The following is a 17,965-nucleotide window of genomic DNA, read 5'->3' on the forward strand; positions in this document are numbered from 1 at the left end:
TTCAATTCTCAAAAAAACTTCCAATTCTGATTTTCAAGCCCTATGGGTTGAAATTATGATTACTAATCAAAAAAATATCATCTGTGGTATAATTTACAGACAACATAGTTCTCCAGTTAACTTTTTGAAGGATCTGGAAAACACTTTAGATCTATACACCCTTGTCAAAATGTTTTTTAGAATTCTATAGAAACTCTATAGAAAATCCTATAGAAACCCCTCTTTCTATACAATCTCTATAGAACTAATACTCTATAGAAAATAGTTTCTATAGAAGTTGTATAGAAATAGTATAAATTCTATAGAAGTTGTACTCTATAGAAAACAGCTTCTATAGAATCTCAACAGAATTATATATAAATAGTAGTCTATAGAAAACGATTTCTATAGAATTGATACAGAGTTCTATTGAAGCTCTACTTTATTAGGGCCAACAGAATTTTATAAATTTCATAATGGTTATTTCCATAAAAACACAACTTGGTGGATTTTAAAGACCCTACAGAAATTCCAGTCTGAGACAAAAGGCCTTGCATCCAAAGAACAACTTTAGTACTTATCTCCAATAAAAATGTTCTTTATTTCATTTACTTTATCTCACATAATAACACTTCTGATCAACAACTCAATTGATCCAAATGTAAATTACAGTTTAAGACATAATTTAATAAATGTACTTCCAAAATAAACACTGATATATGCTATACATTAATTTTCAGTCAATGCTCAATGGCATTTGGAAGAAGTGAAACAAACGTCTTTCTTTGTATTTTCATGTAAATATACTTATTTGCTATATCAGATAAATTACATGCTATCAATTCATTAGTGATTTCAACCTCTCTAATTTGATGCCCCTTAACTTTATATATACCTGTATTTAATTGAAACATTATTCGAGTAGATGTTAAACATCGAAATATACAGTACAATTCTTTTTTACAGTTACATATATCATCTTCACATTCATTTTTACGGGCGGCACGGTGGTGTAGTGGTTAGTGCTGTCGCCTCACAGCAAGAAGGTCCTGGGTTCGAGCCCCGGGGCCGGCGAGGGCCTTTCTGTGTGGAGTTTGCATGTTCTCCCTGTGTCCGGTGCCCCCCCACAGTCCAAAGACATGCAGGTTAGGTTAACTGGTGGCTCTAAATTGACCGTAGGTGTGAATGGTTGTCTATGTGTCAGCCCTGTGATGACCTGGCGACTTGTCCAGGGTGTACCCCACCGTTCGTCCGTAGTCAGCTGGGATAGGCTCCAGCTTGCCTGCGACCCTGTAGAAGGATAAAGCGGCTAGAGATAATGAGATGCGATTCATTTTTATACACTGCAACCACTAACTGCAGGGTCCCAATCTGACCATCTCTTAAGTGAAAGCAGGAATTATTTCTTTCTTGTTTCTTATGCTTTAAATGTTCAGATATGAAATATAAACCATTCTCAAGAACCAATCGTTCTGTTGACTTTCTATAGGAATTCTATAAGATTTCTATGTATAATCTCTAACATTTCTATTAAAACTCTATAAAATTTCTATTAAAACTATAAAGTTTCTATTAAAACTCTATAAAGTTTCTACAAAAAGTCTATAAAAATCTATAAAATTTCTAAATGAAATTTTATAGAATTTTTATAGATTTTTTTTCTATAGAAATCTATAGAAAATTTTACCAAGGGCAATAAGAAGGAAAGATCAATTTTCCTACTTGGAGATTTCAACATCGACCTATTAAAATTAGAAACTTGTAATCACAGTTATAACTTTCTGACTACGTTGCAGAGTAATTATCTGCTACCAACTGTTGTTAAGCCTACTAGGGTCTATAATACCTCCGCCACCCTTATCGATAATATCTTTATGAACATGACGGAAAAACTGACTTCGAGTGGAAATATAATTTCTGACATTTCTGACAATTCTGTATAATTTCATCAACCAAACTCAAAATACAAACTAGCAAACATAAAACACGATTTATTTCTAATAACATTATCAATAATTTCGTAAATGAACTTTCCAAATCTGAATTTACCAAATACCCCACAGCGTCATTTTTTGGTAATGGTTATACAGACTTCCTTTTCCGTATTTTATAAAAAGATAAACAATTTAGTGAATAAACATGCTCCAATGAAATTTCCTTCCAACCGGAGACTAAAACAAATGCAAAAACCATGGATAACGCAGGGTATACAAAGATCAATTAAAAGTAAAAAATCAGCTTTTTTGCTCTGGCGATACTGACAAATATAAATACTATAGAAATAAAATATCTAGCCTAATACATATCTCTAAAAAACTTTACTACAACTACTTTTTTGAACTTAATATAAAAAACATGAAACGAACATGGAAAGGTATTAATACGCTTATTAATAACAATAAAAAAAAAAGATCGAAAACCATTTCCCATCTTAAAGACCCGTTAAATAATGAAAAACTGGAATTCAATACTCGAAATTTGTCCAATATTATGAACATGCATTTTGCTTCGATCGGGCCTAAACTAGCTAGCAATATTCCTTTGACTAATAAACATTTTTCTGATTATTTAAAGAATTTGGATCTAAAAGAGTCTTTCTTCTTCTCACCAGTTTTAAGACAAGAAATTGAAAATGAAATCCTAGCCTTGCCCCAAAATAAGTCTTATGGTCTATACTCTTGTCCCGTTGACCTACTTAAAGCCTCATGTCACCTTATTCGTGATCACTTAGCCTATCTAATAAACTCTTTGATTAACACTGGATCATATCCCTCTAAACTAAAATTCTCTAAAATTATTCCTGTATTCAAATCAGAGGATGACTCTGATCCAAGTAACTATAGACCAATTGCATTACTTTCAGTCTTTAATAGAGTCTTTGAGAAATTGATTTATAATCGTTTAACTGCATTTATTGATAAAAATGACCATGGTTCATAACTCCCACTTTCTTCCATTTCCTCACACTCACTTCCTGAGACATCACTTCCCTTTGCAAACTCCTGACCATTTCCAGTCCAGTTGTCACCAACCGCCTTTATGACCCTTCCTCCACTCGTCTCAGCCAGCTCCAAGCTCCTTCACCAGCACCCTCTTTTTTCGTAGTCAAACGACAACACTTTCCTCGCGCACCAAGCCGCTCCCCGTTTCGCTCTTCCGCATCCATCTTTCCCTCCAGCGGATACCCCAACAAAACATTTCACAGGAAGTGACATACATAAATGCATCATGGGAGATTTCCCATGATGCATTTATCCCATGATGCATTTATGTATGTCACTGCCTGTGAAATGTTTTGTTGGGGTATCCGCTGGAGGGAAAGATGGATGCGGAAGAGCGAAACGGGGAGCGGCTTGGTGCGCGAGGAAAGTGTTGTCGTTTGACTACGAAACATGGTCACTGGTGTCATGGTGGCGGCCCGCGGGCCGGATCCGGCCCGAATGAACATCTAATCCGGCCCCCTTGCTGATGGCCCTCTAATCGTTCGGCCGGCAGAGAGCCATCAATGTCTGCCGCACCCCATCGAACAATTATTACAGAACAATTACCTGTCTTTCACTGCCGATCGCATTGACGTCAGAGGCGGAGATTTGCCTGATGGCCCTGCCATTTGCATCGGTCCAATTCGCGCCACAGACTGTTTAAATTTTAAATTATATTGCCACTGTCAATTTTATCAGAGCGAGAGGGCTCAACCACCGGCAATTCGATGCATTTTTATCTGAAAATGACATCCACCAGGGCCTTCCCTATCACACCGATATGCGTTGGTTGAGCCAAGGCGCAGTGCTCAAACGGTTCTACAAATTGCGCAAAGAGATAGCCGAGTTCATGCAGGCTAAAGGGAAGCCTGTGGAGGAATTGGACGACACCGAATGGACCAGGGACCTTGCCTTTTTAGTGGACATTACCGAACACCTGAACTTATTGAATGTTAATATTGCAAGGTCGCAACAAACTCGTTACCGAGTATTACGACGGTGTCCGTGCGTTTCAACGTAAACTTGCGTTATGGAAGGCACAGCTCTGTCAGCGCAATGCAGCCCACTTCCCCTGTTTGAAATCTCTGTCTGTCAGTCATCAGAGCATGGACAAGTATGCAAACTTGCTTTCCGGTCTCATGCACGAGTTTGCCAATCGATTCACGGTTTTCACTGAACTGGAAAAGGACTTTGCGTTTTTTGGCTCTCCATTCACCACGGATGCTTCCGAGGTCCCCGAGGCGATGCAAATGGAACTGATAGACTTGCAATGCTGCACGCGGTTGAAGGACATGTACAAATCTGTTGGTATTGAATCATTCTACCAATCGTTGCCACCTGAGTACCCGACTATCACTGCATTTGCAGGTAAAATATTCTGTATGTTTGGGACAACATATTTATGTGAGCAGGCATTTTCAGTTATGAATATTAATAAATCGAAAATGCGCAATCGTATGACACATGGACATCTCAATGATGTCATGAAAATAGCCACGGCCCAGAGCCTGTCCCCCAATGTGGACAAGCTGGTGAAAAATAAAAGGCTTCTGGCTTCGACATGTAAAATGTAGCTGGCTTGTCTGCCCATGTAACATAGTGCTGTGAAGTAATGATTGGGAGGGTATGTTTGTGGGAGTGGGAGTTTGTGGGAGTTGTTTAAGTTAATGTACCATCTGTTATTTATGTCTTTTTATTATTAAGTTCTAGTGAATATTTAGTCACTTGGCCTGTTGGTGGAGTACTTAACCTTGGCACATCTTTTGACTTCTTTAGGGCTACTTAGGGCCATCTTTTTTAATTGGCCTAATTAGGCCTGTGTATTGACATGGTTTTATGTGCAAGTTGTCAATAAATCTGATCAAAGTAATTTACAGTTTAGTTGTGTTTTTATGTGTCCTTGTCCATTTTGTTGTTTTTTTATTATTTAAAAAAACAAACATTTATAAATAATATTTATATTCATAAATGATATCAAATAGTATGTCTATTTGTTTAGTGTTTGGTCTTGTCACGCCGGTAATGCGGCCCCCTGAGGTCCCACTTGAAAACAATCTGGCCCCCTGACCAATTTCACCCTGGCACCCCTGCATTACAATGTTCATCTTTACAATGTTTCTCTTTTAAATAAAGTCCATTACATTTTTAATACAATCATAATTAATATCAAATATGTGCAATATTTTAATATGTAAAAACAAAAAGAAGAACATAAAGGGTAGCCATTACTTTCTATGGCTGCCTTCACACTTACAATAAATCAGAAATTACACAAATACTGAAAATGAAAGTTTCGCGATTTGATTTTGATGGAAATCCATTTTTCCGTCCGAGTACTAACACCCAAGCGTTGCGCATAAATTTATTTTCAATAACTGTTGGCTTTTTTTGCTAAAAAAAAAAGTTTAAATACAGAAACCAATTTTATACAACAGAAAATAAATCACGCGGTATTTATATACAGGGATGAGAATGAAAAATATTTTAGAAGTCTGAAAAAACCGGGGCGGGGCCCATGGGGCTAATTATTTTTTGGCTATTTTTTTTTTTTTTTACCACAAAACTATTAATTTTATCAGCAAAAATTTGCAATTTAGTTGGAAATAAATTCCCCTTCTTGGTGGACTCCCAGGTGAAAATGATTAATATGGTACAAGAGACTTTTTTTAATCAATTCACATTTGACGATTTCAAAAAAATCAATGCACCTTTTAATATAAACGAGCGACAGTATTATATTTCTGCATTTTTGTGATTCATCTTTGAATACTCCAATCCTTTAAAATGAAGTGCAAACCAGAAAACAGTTCTATCATATAATTCTCTTTAGCTTTCTTCTGATGTTATCGTGGTAGCAGGAGGTCTTGCATATTAAGCAGGCAACATTCAACATCACTCATCACTTCCCTTTCAACTGCTGTGTGGACTAACTAGGTTTTATCTGGACAGGATGTTGTGTAATGTAATACAGATACCATATGGTCAATTTGAAGATCGAGATGGTGATTTTGAATTAAAGAACAGGCATGTACAATGGGCATTACATATTGGAAAATTTTTTTAAATCAAAAACTATAAGTTCATCTCGGCCTAAAAAATGTGGGCAGACGCTCCCGCGCGGCACATGCCAGCAATTCCCCCTATGAAATGAGCAATAAGTAGGAGAGTTATACATGCTATCATACCTAAAATTTTATCAGAAATATAGATATGATACTATGATTCTCCCCAACATGCTACATTAGATAAGCTAACCTCATTTATAAAAGATACACACTTATATATGACGTGTAATTGATATATATTTTTTGGGGCGCGCGCGCTCTCTCTGCCATGCCGATCCTGTAGGCTGCACTGACTCAAACTCGGGTCCTCGAGAAAAGAGATAAAAGCCCGCCCACACTGAAAGCTCATTGGCTTATTTTGCTGAGTAACCCAATCAAGATGCTCTTTGTCTGGCATGCGCTACATGAACAGGCACACAGGCAGTGTTGCCAGATTGGGTGCTTTTAAGTGCATTTTGGCGGGGTTTTGAACATATTTTGAGCTGGAAAACGTCAGCAGTATCTGGCAACACTGCATAAAGTCTCCCTCGTGCACCCCCTCGCGCGCACACTCTAAGATGCGTGATGCAGACCTTAAATGTTGCGCGCGCACGCTCTTGCTCGCTTCTATCAATATGCAGGAGACTCCCGGAACTTCCGGGAGACTTGGGATGTCTGCGTTATAAGGTGACCACAGATCGTTAATCATACCCCCCCCCCCCAAAAAAAAAAAAAAAAAATTCTCAACGGATTTACATCGATCTCAAAAACGATCATTTTGGTCTGAAAAAGTCGGAAATCCGCCAATTGGCGGAAAATTCTCATCCCTGTATATAATTTCTTTAAAATCTAGAGGAAACAAGTTTAGAAGAGAACAAAAATGAACAGCTTTGGTCTGACCCTGTAACAAAAAGATCTAATCTACAGTCACAGAGCACATTATTAGGAACACTAATTCATGCTGTTGGTGCCAAATTCTGACGCCACCATCTGTGACCTCAGCAGAAATCGAGGTTCATCAGACCAGGCTACGTTTTTTCACTCTTCACCTGTCCAGTTGTGGTGATCCTGTGCCCACTGCAGCCTCAGCTTTCTGTTCTTGGCTGACAGAAGTGGAACCCAACGTGGTCATCCACCTCAGTGTTCAGTGTGTTGTGCATTTTGAGATGCTTTTCTGCTCACCACAATTGTCTGGCTCGTAGCCAGGGGGGATCGGAGGGTTCGTTCGATCCCCCCCCCCGCGACACACACGCCCCTCAAGATTACTCAAGATTTATTCATTTGTTCATGTCCGATGAATATACATTGATTCACATTTAAATTTACAATATCAAATCCAGACTAATCAAAAAAGAAAAGCAGACTAAGTGAGGACGAGTTAGAAAAACGGGTTCATTTCTCCTATGTTTATGTTTACACGTTTTGTTCAGACTGCTTTACACCCCAATCCAGTGGGTGGCGGTAATGCCCCCATTAGACCCCTTTCACTGACGTCACCCGAAACCGGAAGTAAACAAACCCTGCGCCATATTGGAAGACCAACAAACTCGTGATTAGGGGGAAATAACGGCAGCGCGTGGTATGTGAACCCACGAGGCACTTGGTTCATCAAAAACCTACAATGGTAAACTTTTGTGCTGTGTTAGGGTTCCAACAAAGCTGATGGGAAAGGTGAAAAGAAGTCTTTCTACAGAATACCAGCTGTGATTGAGACACAAGGGGAGCAAACCAAGGAGCTTTCTGCCGGGAGACAGAGAGAGGATTTAGCTGCTTTATGCAGAGCGGATCTGAATACTTCAAGTCTATTTTGTTACTGGTAAGTCACTAGGCTAGAGTGTTGTAGAACATTTTTTTAAATGTTTACTGAATAGAAACATCCTTAATTTTATCAAATATTCTCTACTCTATATTTCATTTCTTTTGTTTTAATTTTCCTCCCTCCATCCCTCTTTGGATTTTAAATATAGTTTTCCCCCCATGTCCAAATAATTCAAATATATATAAATAAAAACAGATAAGTAGTAAATTAAAAATAAATTATGAAATAAAAAAATCCACTCTCCCTTGCCCCGAGTCTTATCATATGGGTCAAACCCATCAATCACAGCCAGTTTCTCCACATACCGTGCCCTTTCTGCAGCTGGTAATGTACTCACATAACCAGAATTATCAGCCATCGTGTCACTTTACTCTCGCTCGTACTTTGTTTTATATTGAGAGTATGTATGTATGCATGTACTTGGTCTTCCAGTATGGCGCCCTAGCACAATCTCGCGGTACGGTGACGTCACGCGTCCTCTATAAAAGAAGATAAAGACAGAAAGCGCAAGAAATCTGCTGCTACTTTGTCCCAAAATATTGGCGCCATGTTCCAAAAAAGGGCCAAAATGGGTAAGGTGCTGAGTGCAGGACTTTGTTTTTCTTTTGTTTACAACAGTAGTGGTAGATCGATCTGTCAGAGTGATCAGTGGGGGTGGGGGGTAGCGTCAGCCCGTCCGTCAGTCTATGTGTGTCAGTGACACGCGCACACAGAGATGAGTTAGGTGGCTCGATGGCTAGGTACTAGTAGCGTCGGACCTGGGGCTGCTTTTTTTTTTTTTTTTTTCAGCTTGGGAAATCTGTGGTGTGGTGTGAAGACAGTAAAATGCGAGACTTTAAGAGCACGTGTTTTTCAGTAGTCATGGTAACATGGCATCATGGTAACATGACGCCCTGTCATAGTAACATGACGTCCTGTCAGTGGTTTGGCATTTGGATCAGAGTGAAAAGAAACGTGTACACTAGCTGAAAAATGAAAATTTTCAGACCAGTGTGTGTGAAAACACCCACTGTTGCTGCATTTGGGCATTTTTAAATCAATTGTCCTTATAGGGCTGTGCGATATTATTTCAATCTCAGGATTACTTGAAACATTTATCTCAATTAGAAATGATTGTTGTTTTTTATGCTAAAGCATGGGCAGATCAGGAGTGTTCTGATGCCATAAACAACAACTGAAGTGAGCAACAGAGACAGACAACAACAGACAGACAATGAAGGAGAGCAGCAACAGACAGACAATGAAGGAGAGCAACAACAGAGACAGACAATGAAGGAGAGCAACAACAGAGACAGACAATGAAGGAGAGCAACAACAGAGACAGACAATGAAGGAGAGCAACAACAGAGACAGACAATGAAGGAGAGCAACAACAGAGACAGACAATGAAGGAGAGCAACAACAGAGACAGACAATGAAGGAGAGCAACAACAGACAACTGAGGTGAGCAACAGAGACAGACAATGAAGTCACAGCACAGTTGTAGGAAGATAACAATAATAAGTTAGACAACAGAGAACTTATAACGAATAAAAAAATGTCTAAATTAGAAGATTTGAAGTGTGCTCGTGTATTTGGGGGGTACAGGAGTAGGGGGCCAGATGAAGTCCACTTTTGGGGAAAAAGATCCCCCCCCCTCCACAATGCTGGCTACGGGCCTGATTGTACAGAGTGGTTATCTGAGTTACTGTAGCCTTTCTGTCAGCTTAAACCAGTCTGGCCGTTCTCCGGTGAACCCTCTCATCAACAAGGCGGTTCCATCCAGGTGTTCCTAATAAAGTGCTCAGTGAGTATATTAAATACCAACCAAAGGACAAAGTGATAAATGTGCCTTGTAGTGAGTCTCCTCGGGGTTTCCTCAGATTAACTTCCCAAATGCCGATCCTGTCAGGTGAGAATCCCACCAATGTCCTGAAACTGTTCCTGTCCATTTCAGCTCCATCTTCCACTGACTGGGTTCAGCTCGAGTCCCTGTGCTTTTTCACCTGCTCTTTCAGGGTTTTTAAGGGACTGAGGTCCAGGCAGTTTCATGCAGATCACAAGTTGTTCCACATTCAGTGTAGAATTGTGTGCAGTCTGATTCACTGTGCACCATGAACACACACTGACCACGTCTCCAAGTCTCTTTCATTTGTTAGAACTAAACGACTGACGTGTTTATGAATGGTGTTGTCTGTTCCCCAACATGGAAATGCAGGAACACCAGAGTCTTCATCTCACACACAGATGTTCACCACACCCTGAAAATAAAATAAAAACATCTGGATTAATCCCCCCACACTGGACTGTGGTACTTCATGACCTCATCTCATCCATGACTTCATCTCTGCTCCAAGAGAAACATTATTCATCTCATCTCATTATCTCTAGCCGCTTTATCCTTCTACAGGGTCGCAGGCAAGCTGGAGCCTATCCCAGCTGACTACAGGCGAAAGGCGGGGTACACCCTGGACAAGTCGCCAGGTCATCACAGGGCTGACACATAGACACAGACAACCATTCACACTCACACCTACGGTCAATTTAGAGTCACCAGTTAACCTAACCTGCATGTCTTTGGACTGTGGGGGAAACCGGAGCACCCGGAGGAAACCCACGCGGACACGGGGAGAACATGCAAACTCCACACAGAAAGGCCCTCGCCGGCCCCGGGGCTCGAACCCAGGACCTTCTTGCTGTGAGGCGACAGCGCTAACCACTACACCACCATGCCGCCCCAGAAACATTATTATCTCCTGTTTATAATTTAATTCAACATTTATTCAGTCTGGGTGGCACGGTGGTGTAGTGGTTAGCGCTGTCGCCTCACAGCAAGCAGGTCTGGGTTCGAGCCCCGTGGCCGGCGAGGGCCTTTTTGTGTGGAGTTTGCATGTTCTCTCCGTGTCCGCATGGGTTTCCTCCAGGTGCTCCGGTTTCCCCCACAGTCCAAAGACATGCAGGTTAGGTTAACTGGTGACTCTAAATTGACCGTAGGTGTGAATGTGAGTGTGAATGGTTGTCTGTGTCTATGTGTCAGCCCTGTGATGACCTGGCAACTTGTCCAGGGTGTACCCCGCCTTTCGCCCGTAGTCAGCTAGGATAGGCTCCAGCTTGCCTGCGACCCTGTATAACAGGATAAAGTGGCTACAGATAATGAGAAATGAGATATTTAAACCACCCTGTGATGACCTGGCGACTTGTCCAGGGTGTACCCCGCCTTTCACCCGTAGTCAGCTGGGATAGGCTCCAGCTTGCCTGCCTGCGACCCTGTAGAACAGGATAAAGCGGCTAGAGATAATGACATGAGATTTATTCAGTCTTATATAACATCTGTGTTCTAACATTGAGCTCCAACAAATGAGAACTTCCACAAGATCTCACAGGAAAGTGAGCAGACGTTTCCCATCACATCACTGCTCTTATCCAATCACAGGCTTTGGAGCTTTTTAAACAGTAACTAACACTGCAGTGGGTTTGATCTTTTGTTCTACATGTAGATTTAAGTGCAGACTTTAAGAAGAAGCCGAGGTGAATTTTACAGGAAAGACAGAAGACACGGTGTGGAAGTGGAGAGAAGGAAGGAGCGTCAGAGTGAGTAAAGTGGCTCCTTAAATCACATATTTGTGGCAGTGTGGCATTAAAGATGATCATTTTACTGAGTTTTGAGGAGAGTTGAGAAGTGTGCTGCTGATCAGAAACAGGGAAAAGCCGAGATCATCTTATTCAGACAAAAGCAGCAGGATGGAGTCAGAGACAGCAGGGTGTCACAAGGAGACGAGGTGTTCATTTACAATCACTCTCATGCACTCAGACGGGACATTTTGGAGACTCTGACTGACTCCATCTTCTGCTTTCAGATGAATTTTAAATCAATTTTACTGAACAACAAACAGCATTAAAGACAACTGGGAGGAAAAAGTTGATTAAATAGAACACAGTGAAAATTTCTAAAACTGGTTTCATTTCATGGCCTGGTCATGTGACATTTACTGAAATTAAAGAAAAATTATAATTAAAGCCGCAAGCGGCCTCGACGGGCCCTCGCGCCAGCGGCCAAGGGGGGCGGGGGCATGCGTCCCCGCGAAAAACCTTCCACAGCTTCTTCGGCAAGAGACATTACCACAAGGTAGTGGAGTGAAGGAAAAGCATTATGGAATTATTTACCAAAAACCCATGTTGGAGCAATTGCGTCGGCCAAAAACAGTGCCCCCCATGGACGAAAATTCCCAAAATGTGGTATACATGACATGGGAGGTAGTAAGAGGGTGGCCGTGAAGTTTGACCAAATTTGAGGAAAGATTGGATTTTTTGCCCAAAAATAGCACCCCCAGTGGCGAAATATCACAGAAATTGGGTAACATGTCAGAAGCCCAATGAGTGATTTGCGTGAGACGTATGAGCAGTTTTGAGCAATTAGAAGATTTGTTATGAATTTTTAAGCATGTAAAATTTTGCAGTGAAAAATGATTGACGTATAACTTCTGAACGGTTTAAGCTACGTGAAACGTATTTAGAAACTTTTGTCAGCCATGTCTGTAGATCATGTGTATCAATTTTGGTGACATTCCTATGAACGGTCTAGGAGGAGTTGCGCCGTGTTCGTGGCCATGCATTTCGCACAAAAGTGAAATTACCTCACTTCCTGTTGGGCGTGGCTAATGCATTGGCATTACATTTTTGTCCGGCTTAGTGAGATACATATGCGTACCAAATGGCATGCCACTACTACAAACAACATGGCAAGCAGGCACCTTAATGCGGGAGGCCAAAATCACAACGAGTTAGGGGGCGCTATAGAGGCCCTGAGGCCCGCCTGGATCTGGGCTTCTGGTTCTCAGTAGCGGTGGGAGTCTAAGAAAAAGGAGCCAAATTTCGTGCGTTGTCGACCATGGCAAGCGCCCCAATAAGGGTCCTGTAAAGAGTTTGCTTGGCAAGTTTGACAGATCAGAAGCTGCAATATCATTTTTGCCATAACCAGCACCCCCAGGGGCAAAAGTGCACAAAATTTGGTGTAGATGTCAGGTGAGCTATGAAGAGTTTGCGTATGAAGTTTGATGACAATTGAGTAAATGGAAGATGAGATATAGATTTTTGAAGAATAAGTTTTTTGGTTTTTCCCATGTCAGGAGGTGGCGCTATGCTGTACATGAGCGATTATGAGTTGGAAAAATAAGTGTCTACAACAGCAACGTACTATCACAAGGTAGTGGTGTGAAGGAAAAGCATTATGGAATTATTTACCAAAAACCCGTTTTGGAGCAATTGCGTCGGCCAAAAACAGCGCCCCCCATGGACGAAAATTTCCAAAATGTGGTATACATGACATGGGAGGTAGTAAGAGGGTGGCCGTGAAGTTTGACCAAATTTGAGGAAAGATTGGAATTTTTGCCCAATAATAGCGCCCCCAGTGGCGAAATATCACAGAAATTGGGTAACATGTCAGAAGCCCAATGAGTGATTTGCGTGTGAAGTATGAGCAGTTTTGAGCAATCAGAAGATTTGTTATGAATTTTTAAGCATGTAAAATTTTGCATCGAAAATTGATTGACGTATAACTTCTGAACGGTTTATCCTACGTGAAACCTATTTAGTAACTTTTGTCAGCCATGTCTCTAGATGACGTGTATCAATTTTGGTGACATTCCTATGAACGGTCTAGGAGGAGTTGCGCCGTCTTCGTGGCCATGCATTTCGCACAAAAGTGAAATTACCTCACATCCTGTTGGGCGTGGCTAATGCATTGGCATTACATTTTTGTCCGGCTCAGTGAGATACATATGCGTACCAAATGGCATGCCACTCCTACAAACTACATGGCACCCAGGCACCTTAATGCGGGAGGCCAAAATCACAACGACTTAGGGGGCGCTATAGAGGCCCGGAGCCCCGGCCAAGTTTGGGCTTCTGGTTCTGAGTAGCGGTGGCAATTCTCGGAACTGGTGCCAAATTTCGTGCGTTTTCGCCCATGGCAAGCGCCCCGAAAATGGCCCAACAGCGGAGAAAAATAAAGAAGAAGAAGAAGACGGAAGAAGAAGAAGAAGAAGACGGAAGAATAATAATAATAGTGAACTCTTACAAGAACAATAGGGCCTTCGCCCATAGGGCTCGGGCCCTAATGAGATTAAATTCTTTTTTTTCCAACAGTCACCTAAAAATTTTATTACTTACCAGAGTGTCTGTAGTTTGTAATGTTTATCATCCTGAAGAGCAGAGAGCAGCTTCTTTCCTGAGTCTCCTATTTTATTCCCAATCAGATTCAGGTCTCTCAGGTGTGAGGGATTTGATCTCAGAGCTGAAGCGAGAGCAGCACAGCCTTCATCTGAGACACCACAACGCCACAACCTACAGAGACACAATGATACACACTTCACTGCCTCAGTTTATGAACATCAAGATTTGCTTTGACGTTTTTACTTTGCTTTCTTATTAGCTCTTGGAGAAGTTGTTCGCTCAGAGGTTCACACACTTTTTAAACCCCAGAGTGTGAATGTTTAAATGGTTTATTCAGGACTGACGAGAACAAGTGTGACTGTTTTCTTTAGACAATGTGTTTGTCTACGATTCTGACTCGGATGAAGATTAGACCATGTTTTATTATTAAAGAAAACCAGGAAATGTCAAAGTCTTCAAAAACTTTTTTACAAACACAAGGAGTGAAATATTTTTTTTAAAAATCCCCTGTTATTTATGAAGAAACATTTTGTGAATTTTTCCAAGTATTTGAAAGAATTTTAATTTCAGAAGAGAAAACGTCTATTCTTCATTACCGTTCTCTCTCTCATGCTGAGATGTTTTTTTTTTTCTTCTGTGTAAAACACGTTCGCCCACACTCCATTCCCTCCCAGTGAAGCCGTGTGTCTGGGCGGGGCTCAAAATGATGCGTTAAATCCTGTTGTCCAATGAGCTTTCGTCTTTCTGCCCATTAAAACACCTAACAGACACTAATAGATGCAGAGGCTTCAGTGGGGGTCTGTTAGCTCTGCGTCAGGGGCTTTTCACACAGGCCGCACTGTTCACCACTAAACAGGGTGAGTTTAATGAACAAACAGCGCGACATTGCAGTGAGATACTCCATCAATCTGATTCACTAAAATATTGAATGACACCAAGACTGATGAATAAAATAGACACTTTGGGAAACGTTTCATTGCTGCATTTTAATTTATTAATTTTTTTATTGACATTCAGAATCAGACATTCACATCTGGTACATCATATGTCATACATCTTACATCTGTTGTCTTCCCCAAATGCCAAAATAGCATTTTTGTTTTGTATCTGAAGAATGAAAAGAGAAAAACAAACAAGAAGAAGAAGAAAAAAAACAAAAACCTATGTACAAGTAGGGAGTGATCCTTTTTATCTAGTACGGTCACTGGTTTGTGAAAATAAAAATCAGGCCTATGGGGTGTGACATATTTGACCCAGTTTTCCCAGTGTGAAGCGAATTTCTCCAATTTGTGATTAACGAAAGCTGTTATCTTCTACATTTTATAAATGTCCATTGTAATGTCCATCCATATATTTAAAGTTGGGCTCTCCTGTGATAACCATTTCCTGGTAATACTCTTTTTACAGGCCACCAGCAAGATATTTATTAAATGTTTCTCTCTTTTCGGCCATTCCTCAGGTATGTGTCCGAAAAACATAGTCTTACTCTCGAGGGGTATTTCACATTTGAAGATATCCTGTAGGGCATTGTGTATCTCTCTCCAATCATCCTTCATGACCGGGCAGTCCCAGAAAACATGGTAATGGTTTGCACTTTGATTTCCGCAGTTCCTCCAACAGACAGGGGAGTTATTATCATAGTGAGACTTCTGAGAAGGCGTAATAAAGTACCTAATCAGGCTTTTCCAGCCAAATTCCCTCCACTTCTGTGAGCTGGTACACATCCATTGATACTTCCATATTGTTGTCCATTCTTCCTTCCTTCCTTCTGCCTCCTTCCTTCTCCCATTTTATTTTAATATATAAAGTTGAATGTGGTTTCAAATTCGACAGTCGCTTATACAAGCATGAAATAGTTCTATCAATAGTTTCTGAATTATATGCATATTATAGGCATATAACTTCTGCATCCCTCGCCTGTATACAACCCCGATTCCAAAAAAGTTGGGACAAAGTACAAATTGTAAATAAAAACGGAATGCAATGATGTGGAAAATTCCATATTTTATTCAGAATAGAACATAGATGACATATCAAAATGTTTAAACTGAGAAAATGTATCATTTAAAGAGAAAAATTAGGTGATTTTAAATTTCATGGCAACAACACATTTCAAAAAAGTTGGGACAAGGCCATGTTTACCACTGTGAGACATCCCCTTTTCTCTTTACAACAGTCTGTAAATGTCTGGAGACTGAGGAGACAAGTTGCTCAAGTTTAGGGATAGGAATGTTAACCCATTCTTGTCTAATGTAGGATTCTAGTTGCTCAACTGTCTTAGGTCTTTGTCGTATCTTCCGTTTTATGATGCGCCAAATGTTTTCTATGGGTGAAGGATCTGGACTGCAGGTTGGCCAGTTCAGTACCCGGACCCTTCTTCTACGCAGCCATGATGCTGTAATTGATGCAGTATGTGGTTTGGCATTGTCATGTTGGAAAATGCAAGGTCTTCCCTGAAAGAGACGTCGTCTGGATGGGAGCATATGTTGCTCTAGAACCTGGATATACCTTTCAGCATTGATGGTGTCTTTCCAGATGTGTAAGCTGTCCATGCCACATGCACTAATGCAACCCCATACCATCAGAGATGCAGGCTTCTGAACTGAGCACTGATAATAACTTGGGTCGTCCTTCTCCTCTTTAGTCCGAATGACACGGCGTCCCTGATTTCCATAAAGAACTTCAAATTTTGATTCATCTGACCACAGAACAGTTTTCCACTTTGCCACAGTCCATTTTAAATGAACCTTGGCCCAGAGAAGACGTCTGCGCTTCTGGATCATGTTTAGATACGGCTTCTTCTTTGAACTATAGAGTTTTAGCTGGCAACGGCGGATGGCACGGTGAATTGTGTTCACAGATAATGTTCTCTGGAAATATTCCTGAGCCTATTTTGTGATTTCCAATACAGAAGCATGCCTGTATGTGATGCAGTGCCGTCTAAGGGCCCGAAGATCACGGGCGCCCAGTATGGTTTTCTGGCCTTGACCCTTACGCACAGAGATTCTTCCAAATTCTCTGAATCTTTTGATGATATTATGCACTGTAGATGATGATATGTTCAAACTCTTTGCAATTTTACACTGTCGAACTCCTTTCTGATATTGCTCCACTATTTGTCGGTGCAGAATTAGGGGGATTGGTGATCCTCTTCCCATCTTTACTTCTGAGAGCCGCTGCCACTCCAAGATGCTCTTTTTATACCCAGTCATGTTAATGAGCTATTGCCAATTGACCTAATGAGTTGCAATTTGGTCCTCCAGCTGTTCCTTTTTTGTACCTTTAACTTTTCCAGCCTCTTATTGCCCCTGTCCCAACTTTTTTGAAATGTGTTGCTGTCACGAAATTTCAAATGAGCCAATATTTGGCATGAAATTTCAAAATGTCTCACTTTCGACATTTGCTATGTTGTCTATGTTCTATTGTGAATACAATATCAGTTTTTGAGATTTGTAAATTATTGCATTCCGTTTTTATTTACAGTTTGTACTTTGTCCCAACTTTTTTGGAATCGGGGTTGTATATTCTTACCTAACTGGGGTAAAGGTATAAATGTAAATATCTTGAAGTGAACACAACACCGCCTATTTTAAGTTCTGTTTAGCTCTCCGACACATTAAAAGTCAATCAGAACTTATAACTCCTCTTGAGAGGGTGAGGGCTGCCTTCTGAAGGCTCGCAGTCTCTCCTCGATACTTTCTCACTCCTCACCTGTCCCTTGCCAGCTTGGTCTTCCCATTGTTTCCCAGGCAGAGCGGGACAGCTGCTCAGCCAGACTCTCCCTCGGTGTAATCACGCTGACTGGCAGCCCTCTGTCCTTCATGTCTATGGTCGCTTCCTCCGCTGTCCGATACAGTTGCGTCCCATCCTCGGAAAACACTCGTAGTTTAGCTGGGAACAGAGTCTGGAAGCGGATATTTCTCTGCTTTAACACTCTCTTCGCCTCAGCATATTCCTTCCTCTTCTGCAGGACTGCTGGGGGGTAACCCTGG

General features: G+C 41.0%; 1 protein-coding gene across 1 annotated transcript in view; it reads right to left on the reverse strand.

The window, feature by feature from the left end:
* Positions 1-9,493: 9,493 nt before the first annotated feature.
* Positions 9,494-17,965, reverse strand: part of LOC132886902 (ribonuclease inhibitor-like) — a gene marked incomplete at its 5' end in the record, with an annotated part of 45,751 nt that continues 37,279 nt past the window's right edge. Inside the window, 2 exons of the mRNA XM_060922115.1 lie at positions 9,494-10,063; positions 13,971-14,144. Coding sequence (XP_060778098.1) covers positions 10,054-10,063; positions 13,971-14,144 — 184 coding nt within the window. The remainder of the gene's footprint in view (positions 10,064-13,970; positions 14,145-17,965) is intronic.

The sequence above is a fragment of the Neoarius graeffei genome, chromosome 1, assembly GCF_027579695.1.
Source record: "Neoarius graeffei isolate fNeoGra1 chromosome 1, fNeoGra1.pri, whole genome shotgun sequence".
Lineage (NCBI taxonomy): Eukaryota > Metazoa > Chordata > Actinopteri > Siluriformes > Ariidae > Neoarius > Neoarius graeffei.